This window comes from Vanessa tameamea, chromosome 12 (genome assembly GCF_037043105.1).
Source record: "Vanessa tameamea isolate UH-Manoa-2023 chromosome 12, ilVanTame1 primary haplotype, whole genome shotgun sequence".
NCBI classification, from domain to species: Eukaryota; Metazoa; Arthropoda; class Insecta; order Lepidoptera; family Nymphalidae; genus Vanessa; species Vanessa tameamea.
Window position 1 is genome coordinate 9,337,623 of NC_087320.1, and position 13,262 is coordinate 9,350,884.

A 13,262-nucleotide genomic window follows, 5' to 3' on the forward strand; every position below is an offset into this window, starting at 1 on the left:
TAATTAGATAGACGTGTGACTGACATTCATAAGAGAACAATTACTAGCCCTGGATCGACCAATTTTCGATTTTTAGTAATATTTATATATAGAATTCAATTTTTTTTTTTTTTAATTTAAATGTTATGACAATTATTTATTTCTAATGTAATTTACCTTTGGGAAAATATTAATGAACTTATGAACTAATACAAAGTTATCATGCCTGTTTATCACAGTATAAGTTGAAATGAAAAAAAGCTGTATTTCAAAAAAAAAATTTTAAGGATCACTGCTGCAGTATTGTATATGAAAAATTTGTGTTTCAAGGTTTCGTCGGCAGGTGTAAAGTATAAAAAAGTAGCCTATGTCCTTTCTTGGTTGTTGCTGCTTACCAAATTAAATCAAATCGGCTCAGTGGCTTGGCCTCAAAAGAGCAACAAACAGACATACAGATTTTCCTTTTGTATTTATAATATTAGTTAACTTTTTTAATAAACTTATGTCAAAAACATAAACCGAATGAGTTTCAATCACCGTTCATAGGAAAACAAATTGTTTTGAGCGAATCATATATATTTCAAAATTACAACATAAATTTAAATCTTAATTTACTTAGTCGTTTATTAGAGACGAATATCTGAAGCATTTTCTCATTTCGTTCCGAACTTAGATTATGTTTTAAAGACTGAACATCGGAGACAATTTTCTCGTTTTAAGCAAACAACCCTTGAATTTTAATTTACTGTGCGAAATTGAATCATTCACCTCTTCCTTACAAGATTGAGATTTTAAATTAAAATTTTCTCTGTTTCCTATATAACTTGTAATTGTGTTTTTTTTCGTACATATAGAATATATTTTCCTTGTTTTAAATTATTTTAACGAACTAAGTGAGCGTTTTAATGTCTTTTTTAACTGTCCGTAATAAAAAGGAGGCACATGGTCGACGTAGATATATATACATATATATATATATACTAGTTACTAGAACACTGTGAGACTAATTTTGATTATTTAAATTTTATCCAATGAATTCTTTAACGTAAACAATATCGTTCAAATAGCTATGTTTATAAGATACCGGCTTCAGGCAGTTGAAAATGTAATAGATTATTTTCAGTTTTTAAAATCGTTTATATAACTATGTCGAGTTTTATTGTCTATTAGAAATATTCCCTGATTCTCTTTACGGCACAAAAAACATGGTGTTATATGAATAGATTTAAACCATAGATCTTCGTCGATACTAAAATACTGAAAAATTATTTTTATTCGAACGAAATCCTACTATTGTTTAATTTTATGCTTTTAATAGTATTATTTAACTCATATGTTTATTATTTGTGTCAAAGTATTTTTCCTCAATGCATAAAAACTTTTATTGCTTTAATAAGAAATTGTCCTGTATCATTCATGTAATTTGAAACAATTTCATATTTTGCATATGAAGCAATGCTTTCGGTATGTAAATTTACGACCTCGCAGTTGTCGGTAGTTTAGTAATAACGTCTGGAGAATATTGCATTCCTGAGGCGAATTGCCTCTGAGCTCGTCGCTTGAGGGATTTGATAATGTTTAACGTTATTTCGAAATGTCATCTAATTTTATATTTGTGTTCTTCAAAGTATGTTTCCGTCGTCATTTGTATCGACTTTGGGATGAACGATACGGTTTTTTAGCTATCCCTCGAGAATAATAGGTATCCTGTATAAAAAGTGTAATTATATTAAACGTTGACTTATGAGGTACGAGTAGTGTGAGGCAACTTTATGAATAGTTTAATCTAATTTCATGTCGTGGCTTTGTAGTGATGTCCGCACAAAGAAAGAATATTTCCAGAAAATTCTAAACTATTTTTTTACCTTTAGTTTTATTAATTATTTGCTTAATTTATTCACATATGAACTACGCATGTCACAGAACAAATTAAAGTAAAAGCAAATGTACGAAATATTTGCCTCTACGTATATCGTTTAGACGTACAGAATTGTAATTTTGATCAAAGCTTTCAGTTCATTAAAGACGAATTCAATGGTTCGTGTAAAATGTATTTCTATATTATTGAATAGACACATACATATATAGAGAAATGTTTGTTCATATTCCGCTTTCCAAATTTACACCTGAACATTTTACTTAACGTTACGAGGTTATGTTACATTCAAATGCAAATTCTATCCATACATACGCCCAAATTAATAGATTGGATATTACATATATAGCAGCTAATCGAATATGCAATCGGAATCATGGGGATTGTTAAGATTTTGGTGTAATATTAATTAAAATAATATCAAGAATTCAATCGTAAGTGTCAATTTAAATTGTCAGTATTCAATATTGTTTATAAGTATAATTTGGAACACGGCTTCCGCTCATGGGGATAAGTGATTGCTTGTACAGACCAAGAACACTATAATACAGAGTATAACAGTGTTGCGGTTGGAAGGGTGAATGAATTAAAGGCTTAGGGAGCATAATATAATGTATATTTCATATTTATATGGTTGGTATTACATTGATTGTGTAAGGTGTAAGTTATGATAGCTTTTTTTATGATATCGGTAGTCGGACGAGCAAATGGGCCACCTGATGGTAAGTGATTACCACCGCCCATAGACAATGGCGTTGTAAGAAATATTAACCATTCCTTACATCACCAATGTGCCACCAACCATGGGAAGTAGGATGTTACGTCCCTTGTGCCTATAGTTACACTGGCTCACACGCCCTTCAAACCGGAACACAACAATACACAGCTTCCAACATAAATGTATTTTGTAATGGCGTCTCATTATCAGGTATCCAATTAGCTTGTGTAATAAACTATATGTAAAAAATTACATCAAAAGATCTCATTTTTATTTTGAAGTAGAAAAGGTATGTCAACGATTGAACAATGAAGACATACATATTATGAATGCGTTATGAATATATTTACCATCGATTACACACTATATAATAATCAAATTTATGTTGAATACGAACATAGATAACTGGATCAAACTCGATGGCGCTTTGCGGGAGACTTGAATCTGGGAAGCGAAAACTCCCAAGCGACAACAAACACCCGTATGACCTAAACAAATATTTGGTAAAGAGGCAGATTAAACCCACTTCAACACCTCGTTTCAATAATATTCTACCCATAAATTGTCATATTAAAAGAACATTTCATGTTGAAATAGTCAGCTGTTTTGTAAGACCAAAACTCAAAACTCACCTTAAAAAACGATAGTAAATTTTTAGATGTGACATAACTATACGAAAGATACACATTGGGGATACAAGAAACAAAAAAATGTAGGTTTAGTAGGTTTTAACATTTCACGAGTGGAGTATCTTCGAAATGAGTTCTGATAAAATTTTACTGAAATACGATTCAAAAGTGACTGTGTGTCGTCAAAATATTTATTTTATTTATTTATATGGCATACATAACTTATTACTATCAGTAACTGTTTATTTAGTCATTATTAATTTAAAAAGAAAATGAAATCCTCTCTGGGTCAGTAATTCATAAAACATAAAATAAAACTATTTTCTTAAGTAGTAAAATTAATTGTAGTAAAAAGTTTCTTTAATGTATTTTTTCAACCGATACACATATTTTGACGTAAGTATGTCTAAAGATGTAAGTCTTGTCTTTAAATCATGTTAACGGCGTTAGGGCTGAAATCTGCACTAAAATGGTAAAGCGGACAGTAATTCTCTTATTTAAAATATTTTCTTTTTGCCATTTGAAATCCCATGAAGTAAATATGGAATCATTTTTTATCTAGTGACAAGAGAGCTGGTTTCATTTTCGAATAGAGATTCTAAATTGGTATTCAAGATTGAGCGACTGCTGGCATTTCAGCGCTCCATCCGGTCATGATTAGTTCGGGGTATTTTATCTAACTTATTGTATTCAAAATTTGTTTTACTTCTGAATTGTAAAATTGTCTGCAAGACGTAATCCAAAAGCTACAATTGGCTCGCTTCTTACCCAATAGTAAGCTACGAATAACTTAGAGCAAAATAAATTACTGAAGATGACAGTTACTAGTGTTTCAATAAAAAATGTAAATGACTATTAGACAATTTTATTTTACTAGTCGTGAAAACAAATAATCCTTTTTTGAAACCGATAACCGCGTGAGTTAAATTAATAATGGTATTATAGTATAATCTTACCGCCTAATGCATCAGTACCTTGGTATTTGAAAACATTAAAAAATAAAAAAGAGCGCGCGCTCTTTCCACATCAGAAGGCCTCCCGTTTACTTTTTGGCGCGAAGGTTGGATACTTCGGTCGTACAATTTCAGTCATAGAAAAATTCTCGGTTTTTGTTATTTATTATTATTAATTTAAAATAATTAATGTTTATATTGATGTGTTATAGTTATTTGTCTATTTCGTTTTAAAAAGTCATTTTCACGCTTGGTCGGTAGGAATATTATGATGATAGGTAAAATCAAAATATACTTTATTAAAGTAGGTTTTTACAAGCACTTTTGAATCGTCATTTAACAAACTATTTAAAGAAAAGCTACCACCGGTTCGGAATGTAGATTTAACCGAGAAGAACCGGCAAAAAACTCAGTAGTTACTCTTTTTCAATATCTAAAAATACAGTCATGATAGTTAAATACAATTATATATGTATGTTATGTCTCCTGCCTGAAAGTCAACAAGCATTAACTCCACGCTTTTTTATCATCAATATAATCTTGTATCGAATAATATGCCTTATTTATCAATGTATTTTTTACAATTGACTTGAATCTATGAAACGGCAAAGTTAAAAATGTCTGCGGAATTTTATTATAGAAGCGGATACCTTGCCCCAAGAATTGACTTTGCGGAGTCGGAAACTTGGCGTTCTAAGCTTATCCTTACTTCTTGTGCACATACAATGATTATCACTGATTTTATCAAAGTGATCAATGCTACTGTGAATATACATAATGTTGTTGTAAATATACTGCGACGCAACAGTCAGTATTCCTACATTGTTAAAAACATCTCGAAGAGAGTCTCAAAATAATGTAATATCCCTTTAAGAATAAAATCGTTGCTTAAAATCTGGCGAATATTTTATTGGATTCGGTTAAATCATTTTAAACGCACAGAATCGCAAAACATTTACTTTTGCCATTCAAAATGTATTATTTGTTATATTCATATCAATGCTTTTAGAGAAACTCCGTATTGAAACGGTCGGTTTTCTCAATATTCAATTCAACGTATTCGTTGAAGCGTGACGAGTCTGAAGTTTGCGAATGAAGGTATCGTGTGAAAATTTCTACGGACGCGTTTCATGAGTCGTGGCTTTTTAATTTTATTTAAGGTAATCAAGAAATTTTACAATGAATAATATATGTAGGTATGTATACTTTCCTTGCAAGTCATATAAGTTTACATTATATTAGCAGCCTGTAAATTTCCCACTGCTGGGCTAAGGCCTCCTCTCCCGTTGGGGAGAAGATTTGGAGCATATTCTACCATGCTGCTCCAATGCGGGTTGGTGGAATACACATGTGACAGAATTTAGTTGAAATTACACACATGCAGGTTTCCTCACGATCTTTTCCTTCACCGCCGAGCACGAGATGAATTATAAGCACAAATTAAGCACATAAAAATTCAGTGGTGCCTGCCTGGATTTGAACCCGAAATCATCGGTTAAGATGCACGCGTTCTAACCACTGGGCTACTATTACTGGCCCACATATCAGTTTAATGACCTGTAAAAAATAAATTATGTTTATATATAGTTTTATCAGTCTTTTTAGGACACTATTTCTTTGCGAATAAGATCTGGTAGCTCCTGCAATGAGGATTTTCTTCATATAATAGATATACAAATAGTTGTTTTATGTTAGCTCGATGTTAACGTCATATACTTGACGTATCGTTTCAGTGTTTCACAAAGCTATAGTACAACCTACTTTCGTTCTATTTCAATGTAAAAAGGTAAGATGAGCCACCTGATGGTTTACCATATTCGCCTATATTTACACTGGCGTAACAGGAAGAATGTATCAAATCAGCTCCACCAATTATCTATACATAAAATAAAATTGGATTGTCTGTTTGTAATATTAAAATAACCGCAAATGTATATGTGTGTATATACGGTACATATACCAAAATAACATTTTTTACAATTTTTGTCTGTCTGTCTATATGTCTGTTTGTTGCAGCTATGGTCTGGAACGGCTGGACCGATTTTGTCGGGACTTTCATTGGCAGAAAGCTGATATAATAAGGAGTAACTGAGACTGCAACAAAAACTTTTTTAGTTAAATTCAAACGCGCACGAAGTTGCTGGCACAGCTCGTAGTATATATGATGTCATGTTCCTTTTCCTTGTCTGTGATCACAGTGGCTCAATCATATCTCAAACCATAACACAACAAAACAGTATATATTTATTGTGCATATTATATACAAAGTCGGGCCTGCACAAAGTTGTATCACTGGTAAAACTAGTAACTTCACCAACCGCGTAACTTTAACTGTATTAAACTTAACGTCAATCCCATACAACTTATGTATCCTCTAATCATGTAGAGATAGATAATCGCACTTTTTTTTATTATTTTACCTCGATTAAGCTTTTATTACCTTTATTTCTAATGTAACGCTGCGATCACAGAACTCAAAAACAGTCGAAACTCGCTAACGTTGTACCATAAACATGAAAACATATTCTTCGCCATATAAACAAGGATTTAGATGCTTTTTGGAATGGTCCAAATCATAAATCAAAACGTCCTCACAAAATCTGGTCACGTTGATGAGAAAATAGGAAATGAACCAGTCGACGCTACAATACTAAATAACAGCTGGAATGTTAGTCGTTATGTACGATGTTATATATTATGTGGTATATAGACGTATTTATTTTAAATAAATTGTAATGATTGTTAATAAATATTAGCTTTTAACACGTTACAATAGAATTGAAATTAATTTGTCTTATTAACGATGGCTCAAACCAAGGTGCTGCTGAATTTTTACTGGCTTCATTTGTTTTGATTTAGTATGGTGCCCGTGCTAGTAGGAAAATATTGTGAGGAAATCTCCATATAAGGTTCAAATCTTCTCAAAAACTGACTAAAGTCTGTTCTCTCGGCAAACTTTACTTTACTGAACTTAATAGAAAATAGTCGTGATGATCCGGTTGATGGAATATAATTTGATGATTGATGGAATCCTATATCATTTTTTTTAATAAACTAAAGTAACTAAATGAACTTTAAATTGTAAAATTATTTTTGTAACCAATTTGTATATTAATAAAACGAGTTGAGAAAACCAAGACATTTAATATGAATAAAAGTAATGAAATTTAGCGGTTGTAGGAAACGGAATCAAATTAACAATGCAAATGGCAAAATCATATTAAAAACAGAAACATATTTTGTTGGACAAAACAGGATATTCGAAAGCAAGACTTGGTTAAGACATGTTTTAGAGTACAATGTCTACATTTGCATATGAAAAGTATTCGCATTGCATTCAAGAACTTGTTTTCGCTTTATATAATCACATAATTTAAACTACAGGTACAACCGCATCGATTCTCCGTCCAATGATCTTTCAGTCAGTTTGTAATTAAACAAATCTATATAAATTAGTATATTCTTCCTTTTTATAACTGATAGGCATAATATGAATAGAAGGAAAGAATTTACTTAGAATGAATCGTGATCCCACATTTTATGAACTTTACGTAAACTCTATAACGTTCTGTAAAAGTAATTTAACATTTAATAACAATTATAAAACGCGCTTACAAAAATTTAATATTTTAGTGTTAAACATTTGTTACTATCTAAACGTTTAATAAAATACGCTGAACAAGTTCAGCTTCTAAATTACGAATGAAATAGCAAAGTTTATTCTAAAAATTAAGTCTACGCTGCAGTGGGACCAAGTATCGCAGAGCTGCATAGAAAAATAGTGCCTAAAATAATCTAATTTATTCTGACCTTTTTATTATTTTATTTTACTATGTTTTTAAGGCTCTTGCACAGTACGTGTTGCAACGTTGAATTTTTTTTTTTTTGTTAATTATTACGCGATACATTTTATATTTCATGTGTAACCGTTGTACGATAATGTTACCATCGTGGTTTCACGCACGTACGTGCCAAACCGTCACGCGTGTGTGGACGACAAGTGTATAAAGTTTCAATTCAATCGGATGAACGATGCGTGGACGTTAAGGAACAAAAATTATCTCTATTTTTTTTTTTTTTAATTATTGTAGTAAAATAATTTTACAAAAATATTATTATATTTTTTTGTTTAATGATTTTTTTTTCGTTTTGCTGGATACAGACACAGTTTCCAAAATTTTCTGTCATTCACTGAAGTATAAATATTATAATAAATAATTTAAAAAATAAAGTTGTAAGTAAATATGGCACTAAAACTCGTCACAAGATTTTCGCGCTGACTGGTTAACCCAATTTTAGATTTCAGATAAATCGCTAAACTACGTCGCTATGGTTCACCTCATTTGGAGGCACACTTATTCGACGATTTGGCAAACGCTAACTGCAAATAACTGTCCGATTCGACCTGGCAAAGTTTCATTGCCAGCAGCGTTCATTAGAACAGCTATAACTTTAGTTTTTTAAAACGTTTTTACTTATGGAATTGCTAATGAGAAATGTCAAACGACTTTTCATTAGGAAGAAAGTGGAATTCCTTTTCTTTCGGAATATGTATGATAAACTAAGGATTTCTAATTGTATTTAAAGAAAATATTTACCGAACCACAGCTATTACTTTTCATTAATAAATTATATTCAAGTAAAGCGTGATTGAATTTCGCGGTGACCATGAAAGTTGACAATTAACGTTTCGGAATAAAATATTTAATGCCAAACGATCTATACTTGCACTAAATAAATTTCGTGAGGTTTATACGAACACTAAACAACTTAGAAACCAACTGAGTAATAAACATTATCGATACGAGATCTCTTTCAATTCTAGTTTGACCGGTGATAAAAAGCAATCACCATGTGGTTGTGTAGTAAAAGGAAACCTTGATTGAATCAAACCGACCTCTGTGATATTAACTAGGAATGTGGTTTCGGATAAATACAAAGAGAGTACGTACGTCCTATGGTCGAGGCTCTGATTCCAATCACATACTAGATCAAAGACTGTCATTGAATGCATCACAGACCATTGTTGAACGAAATTGACTCGTTAATGTCGGGAACAATACACTTGGTTGTAATAATAAAGATATATATTTGGATGTATGTATTTACAACTGTTTATTTTAGTAGATGTTTATTTATGGAGTGCCACAGTAAAAGGATTTCAATTATTTCAATATTTGCATGATTGAATTTTGAGAACTTGGGACATCGTGTAGATTAAATTTCTTTAGGGCGCGTTGTATCAAAGCGACTCGGGTCTCATAAAACGGTTGACGTAACCGATTTTTTTTATTTTGGTTAATACGAATTTGATATTGATCGTCCGAATTATATGCATTTTTATGATTTCGTTTCGATGTGTGTTGCTGTCTGGATTTCCATATCATTAAGACTTAAAATTTGAAATTAATACGTTAAAGAATTATTTTGAATTATTAGGAATATTTTATTCAGCGGACGTATTGCGAAAGCGATCCTATCCGTTTCCGTGCTGATGGCGGCCATCGCAGGGGTTTTTAGTGAGTACAAACTCACATAACCCGACATCCCTCCCAGGAGTCTGGTATCTATGAAGATTTATCCTGCGTCAACAAAAAAAAGGAATATTTTATTACGTAGTCTTCAAAGATTAGATTCAGACGCAATCGACTCGTATCAGATTATAAAATATATATATGTATTTATACATTCCTCAACTACTGCAAATCATATAACACACTTCCAAATACTTGATCAATCCTATTATTACAGGCAAACAGCAATCTGGCGATAATCGATTTATCGACTTATACATCAATCTACAGTGATTTTCCAGAATTTGTCGAATGTTGCGCATAGAACATTTCGCGAATTAAGGGATAGCCGCAATATTGGCAGCTCCAGAGGGAATACTCGTATCGTATTCTGTATTGCGAATTTAGCAAACGTGTTCGTTAAATATAATTTACAGTCATACCAATTTTTATATTAGTTACTTTATCGATCTTTTTTATGTGTAGAATGATTGTAGAATGCGTACTTTACCAACAATAAACATGAGTTGATTTTAAAATAACGAAATTCTTTATTTCGTTATTTTAAACTTTAAAATTAACGGTCTGTGAATAGACCACGTCCATCCGAGTTATAAGCCAGTTAGTAGATCACACCACGTGTATACTAACTGCGTAAAAATCATATCCGACTTAATTATGAGTGTTTATTTATCTTGACTGATATATATACAAACTATGTATATGGAAATACTTAATGCTTTCGTGGTTATGAACCTGCGCCGATCTCCGATTAAGTTAAGTGTTGCCAAAAAATTTAATAATTGTTTTTTTTTTTAAACAGGCCCTACTACAAGCACACGATGTGGTCGCGCGTGAGGTGTACGGCGAAGAGTCGCTGCGGGCTTCTCCGCCTCCTGTCAACGGCAGAGCTCAGCCTCCGACCGAAGAGGAGGATGACACTGAACCCGAGTTTGAAAACGTGACCAGAGTGCGCCTCGTACAGTTCCAGAAGAACACCGATGAACCCATGGTAATGGAGCATTTTCGATTAAATATTATATTTGTTTTAAGTTAATAAAATAATAAATATAAAATCTTAAATGACTCGTGCTGTTCATATAAGATGTACTGGTCGTTTGTTACTAACTTTTATTTAACCTCACTGTTAGTAAATATCAGTCACATATTGCAACTAAATATTGAATCATTTTTACAATTGGGCTAAAATTTTGCATAGACTTTTGGCGCTGATGACAATACAATTTAAAGAACAACTTTTTTTTAACGTTTTAGCACATGGATTGAACAAAAACTTTTTGTGAAATACTCTTTTTTAGATTGATCATTTATGAAAAATTACAACTGTGAAAAATTTGAGAAGCTTTCTACTCAGTCTAATACGTGTAATTCAGATTAAAGAATATATTAGAATTTATAGTCAATGTACTTAAATCGGATATATTACAAAAACAAAATCGTTAATGATTAATGAACAATTTAAGTTAATGATGGTCAATAAATTGAATACTACCGCCTAATAAATAAATATCATAAATCAGGTATATATTCCAGGGTATAACGTTGAAGCTAGCAGATGACGGTCGATGCATCGTGGCACGCATTATGCACGGTGGCATGATTCATAGACAGGCTACATTGCACGTTGGCGATGAGATCAAGGAAATCAACGGGACGCCCGTCGCTAATCAGTCCGTTGCACAACTTCAAAGGATGCTGGTATGAAAGACATTATAGTAAACTAGCTGAATCTGCGGTTTTACCCGCGCGAAATTTATAAGAATTTACCTACAACATACAAACCGTCCCTACAAATTTTATCCCATCGAGAGGTGAATTAAAAAAAGTCCGGGACTCGGCTATCTCCGAGCGCAATTTCATCTAATCTAGAAAAAAAAGAGGCTAAAAGGCTGTAGAAACGAAAATCTTGGGTTTAAATCACGTCGAACTGTTAAATAGCTTCGGGAACCGGCTATCGTGGATGAAACGAGTTAGGATGACAGGACATCATCAGTCTATATATTATAAATGTCTTCTTTAATATATATTTTTTTCCAGATTTCTTTCAGATCGCGTGTCTCCTTAGAGTGAAGTTTTTAATTAAAAACATATAACCTTTATTTTACTATTTAGATATATGATTATTTTTATAGGCCTCGTTGGTCTGGGGGCTATCTTGTATTGCTAATGATCGTAAGGATTTGCGTTGGAATTCTGGGTCGAGCCAATGAAGTTTAATTGTAGCTTTTTTCTGGTCACTAATTTTCAGAAACAGCCCGGTGTTAGTAAGTTGACAATTTTAAAGAAACATCTATGTCATATTATTTTGTGTTAGTTCATAAGTAGAAGTCTTGATGAACCTGTACCTTAATACAGGACCTTCGGATCTGCAGTCTTACATACCGACGAGACTCGTTACTTAGACATTTAATATTGTTTTGTAATAATCTAACAAAATGAATCGTCTTACAGCGAGAGGCTCGCGGTTCGGTAACGTTCAAGATAGTACCGTCGTATCGATCTGCTCCGCCTCCTTGTGAGGTAACATATTTAAATTATTTTATTTTCAATATTGAAATTAATTAATTACTTATAGTGCTCTTGGCAACCCTCAAGTCTCTGTGTTCTAGGAATGCTGTGCATTGTGCTAAAAGTTTAATTAAAGAAGGCAACTTTATTAATACTAGAAATAAAAGTGTGTGGTTAATGTAGTTTCTAATATTTATTTCAAATAGTTGTGTGGCACTAATGCGTGGTTTTGAGAACTAATAAAAAAAAAAGTAGTTGATTCAAAAGTCGGCAAGCGCACATAAATAGCCAATAACTGCTTGTCCTAAAAGCATCATACTGGTTGTGAATAAAAATAAATAAATAACTAAAACAATCTTTTTTTATTTTCTTCTAACTAGCTATTCCGGATAAAGCCTTCGCCCGTGCTAGTAAGTAGCGATTACCAGAGCCGTTGCTACTTTATGTTGTGTTTTGTTTATCATATTTTATGTTTAATTGTTTTCAGTTACGTTATTTTGTTTTGTATTGTTCTCATCCGGGCATGGCTGCGCGTCCTCGCGTTCCTCCGTTTCTGTGCGCTTGTTGTTCTTTACCATTGCTTCATTATATCACCGTTGTTATCACATTCATCTGAACTACTGACGAGGTTCATGCATTAATTCTAGCTAAATCATATTCATAATTATTAACCTCATCATATATTCTACATACAGATATTAGTTTAGCATATCCATAAATGAATAATTTTATTATTCGCATCTTTGCAAAATTTAGAGAATAGAGTATTTGATTTAATTAAAAAAATATCGTTAATAAAATTACTAGCTTGTTTGTAGGTTTATATAAATCAATGTCAGTATGGTTAATTAAAAAAAAAAAACATTTTTAAGAAAAATCATTAAGAATATTTCAGTAATAGCGGCGTCTTCTGTGGAACTGGAGTAATAAATTAAAAAAATACTTTCAGATATTCGTTAGAGCACAATTCGACTATGATCCTCTGGAAGATGAGCTCATACCTTGCGCACAAGCAGGCATAGCCTTTAACACTGGAGACATATTGCAGGTACTAAATAAACTAAA

The 13,262-nt window shown here is 32.2% G+C and overlaps 1 protein-coding gene across 5 annotated transcripts in view; it reads left to right on the top strand.

Moving 5' to 3' along the window:
* LOC113392942 (peripheral plasma membrane protein CASK) overlaps window positions 1–13,262 on the top strand; it is a 279,017-nt gene that overhangs the window by 261,421 nt on the left and 4,334 nt on the right. For 3 of the 5 annotated variants that reach the window (XM_064216400.1, XM_064216402.1, XM_064216403.1), the window contains 5 exons: window positions 10,492–10,680; window positions 11,223–11,387; window positions 12,141–12,209; window positions 12,578–12,607; window positions 13,147–13,245. In XM_064216400.1, the coding sequence (XP_064072470.1) occupies window positions 10,492–10,680; window positions 11,223–11,387; window positions 12,141–12,209; window positions 12,578–12,607; window positions 13,147–13,245 (552 nt within the window). The remainder of the gene's footprint in view (window positions 1–10,491; window positions 10,681–11,222; window positions 11,388–12,140; window positions 12,210–12,577; window positions 12,608–13,146; window positions 13,246–13,262) is intronic. The other 2 variants (XM_064216401.1, XM_064216404.1) reach the window with 1 other exon arrangement.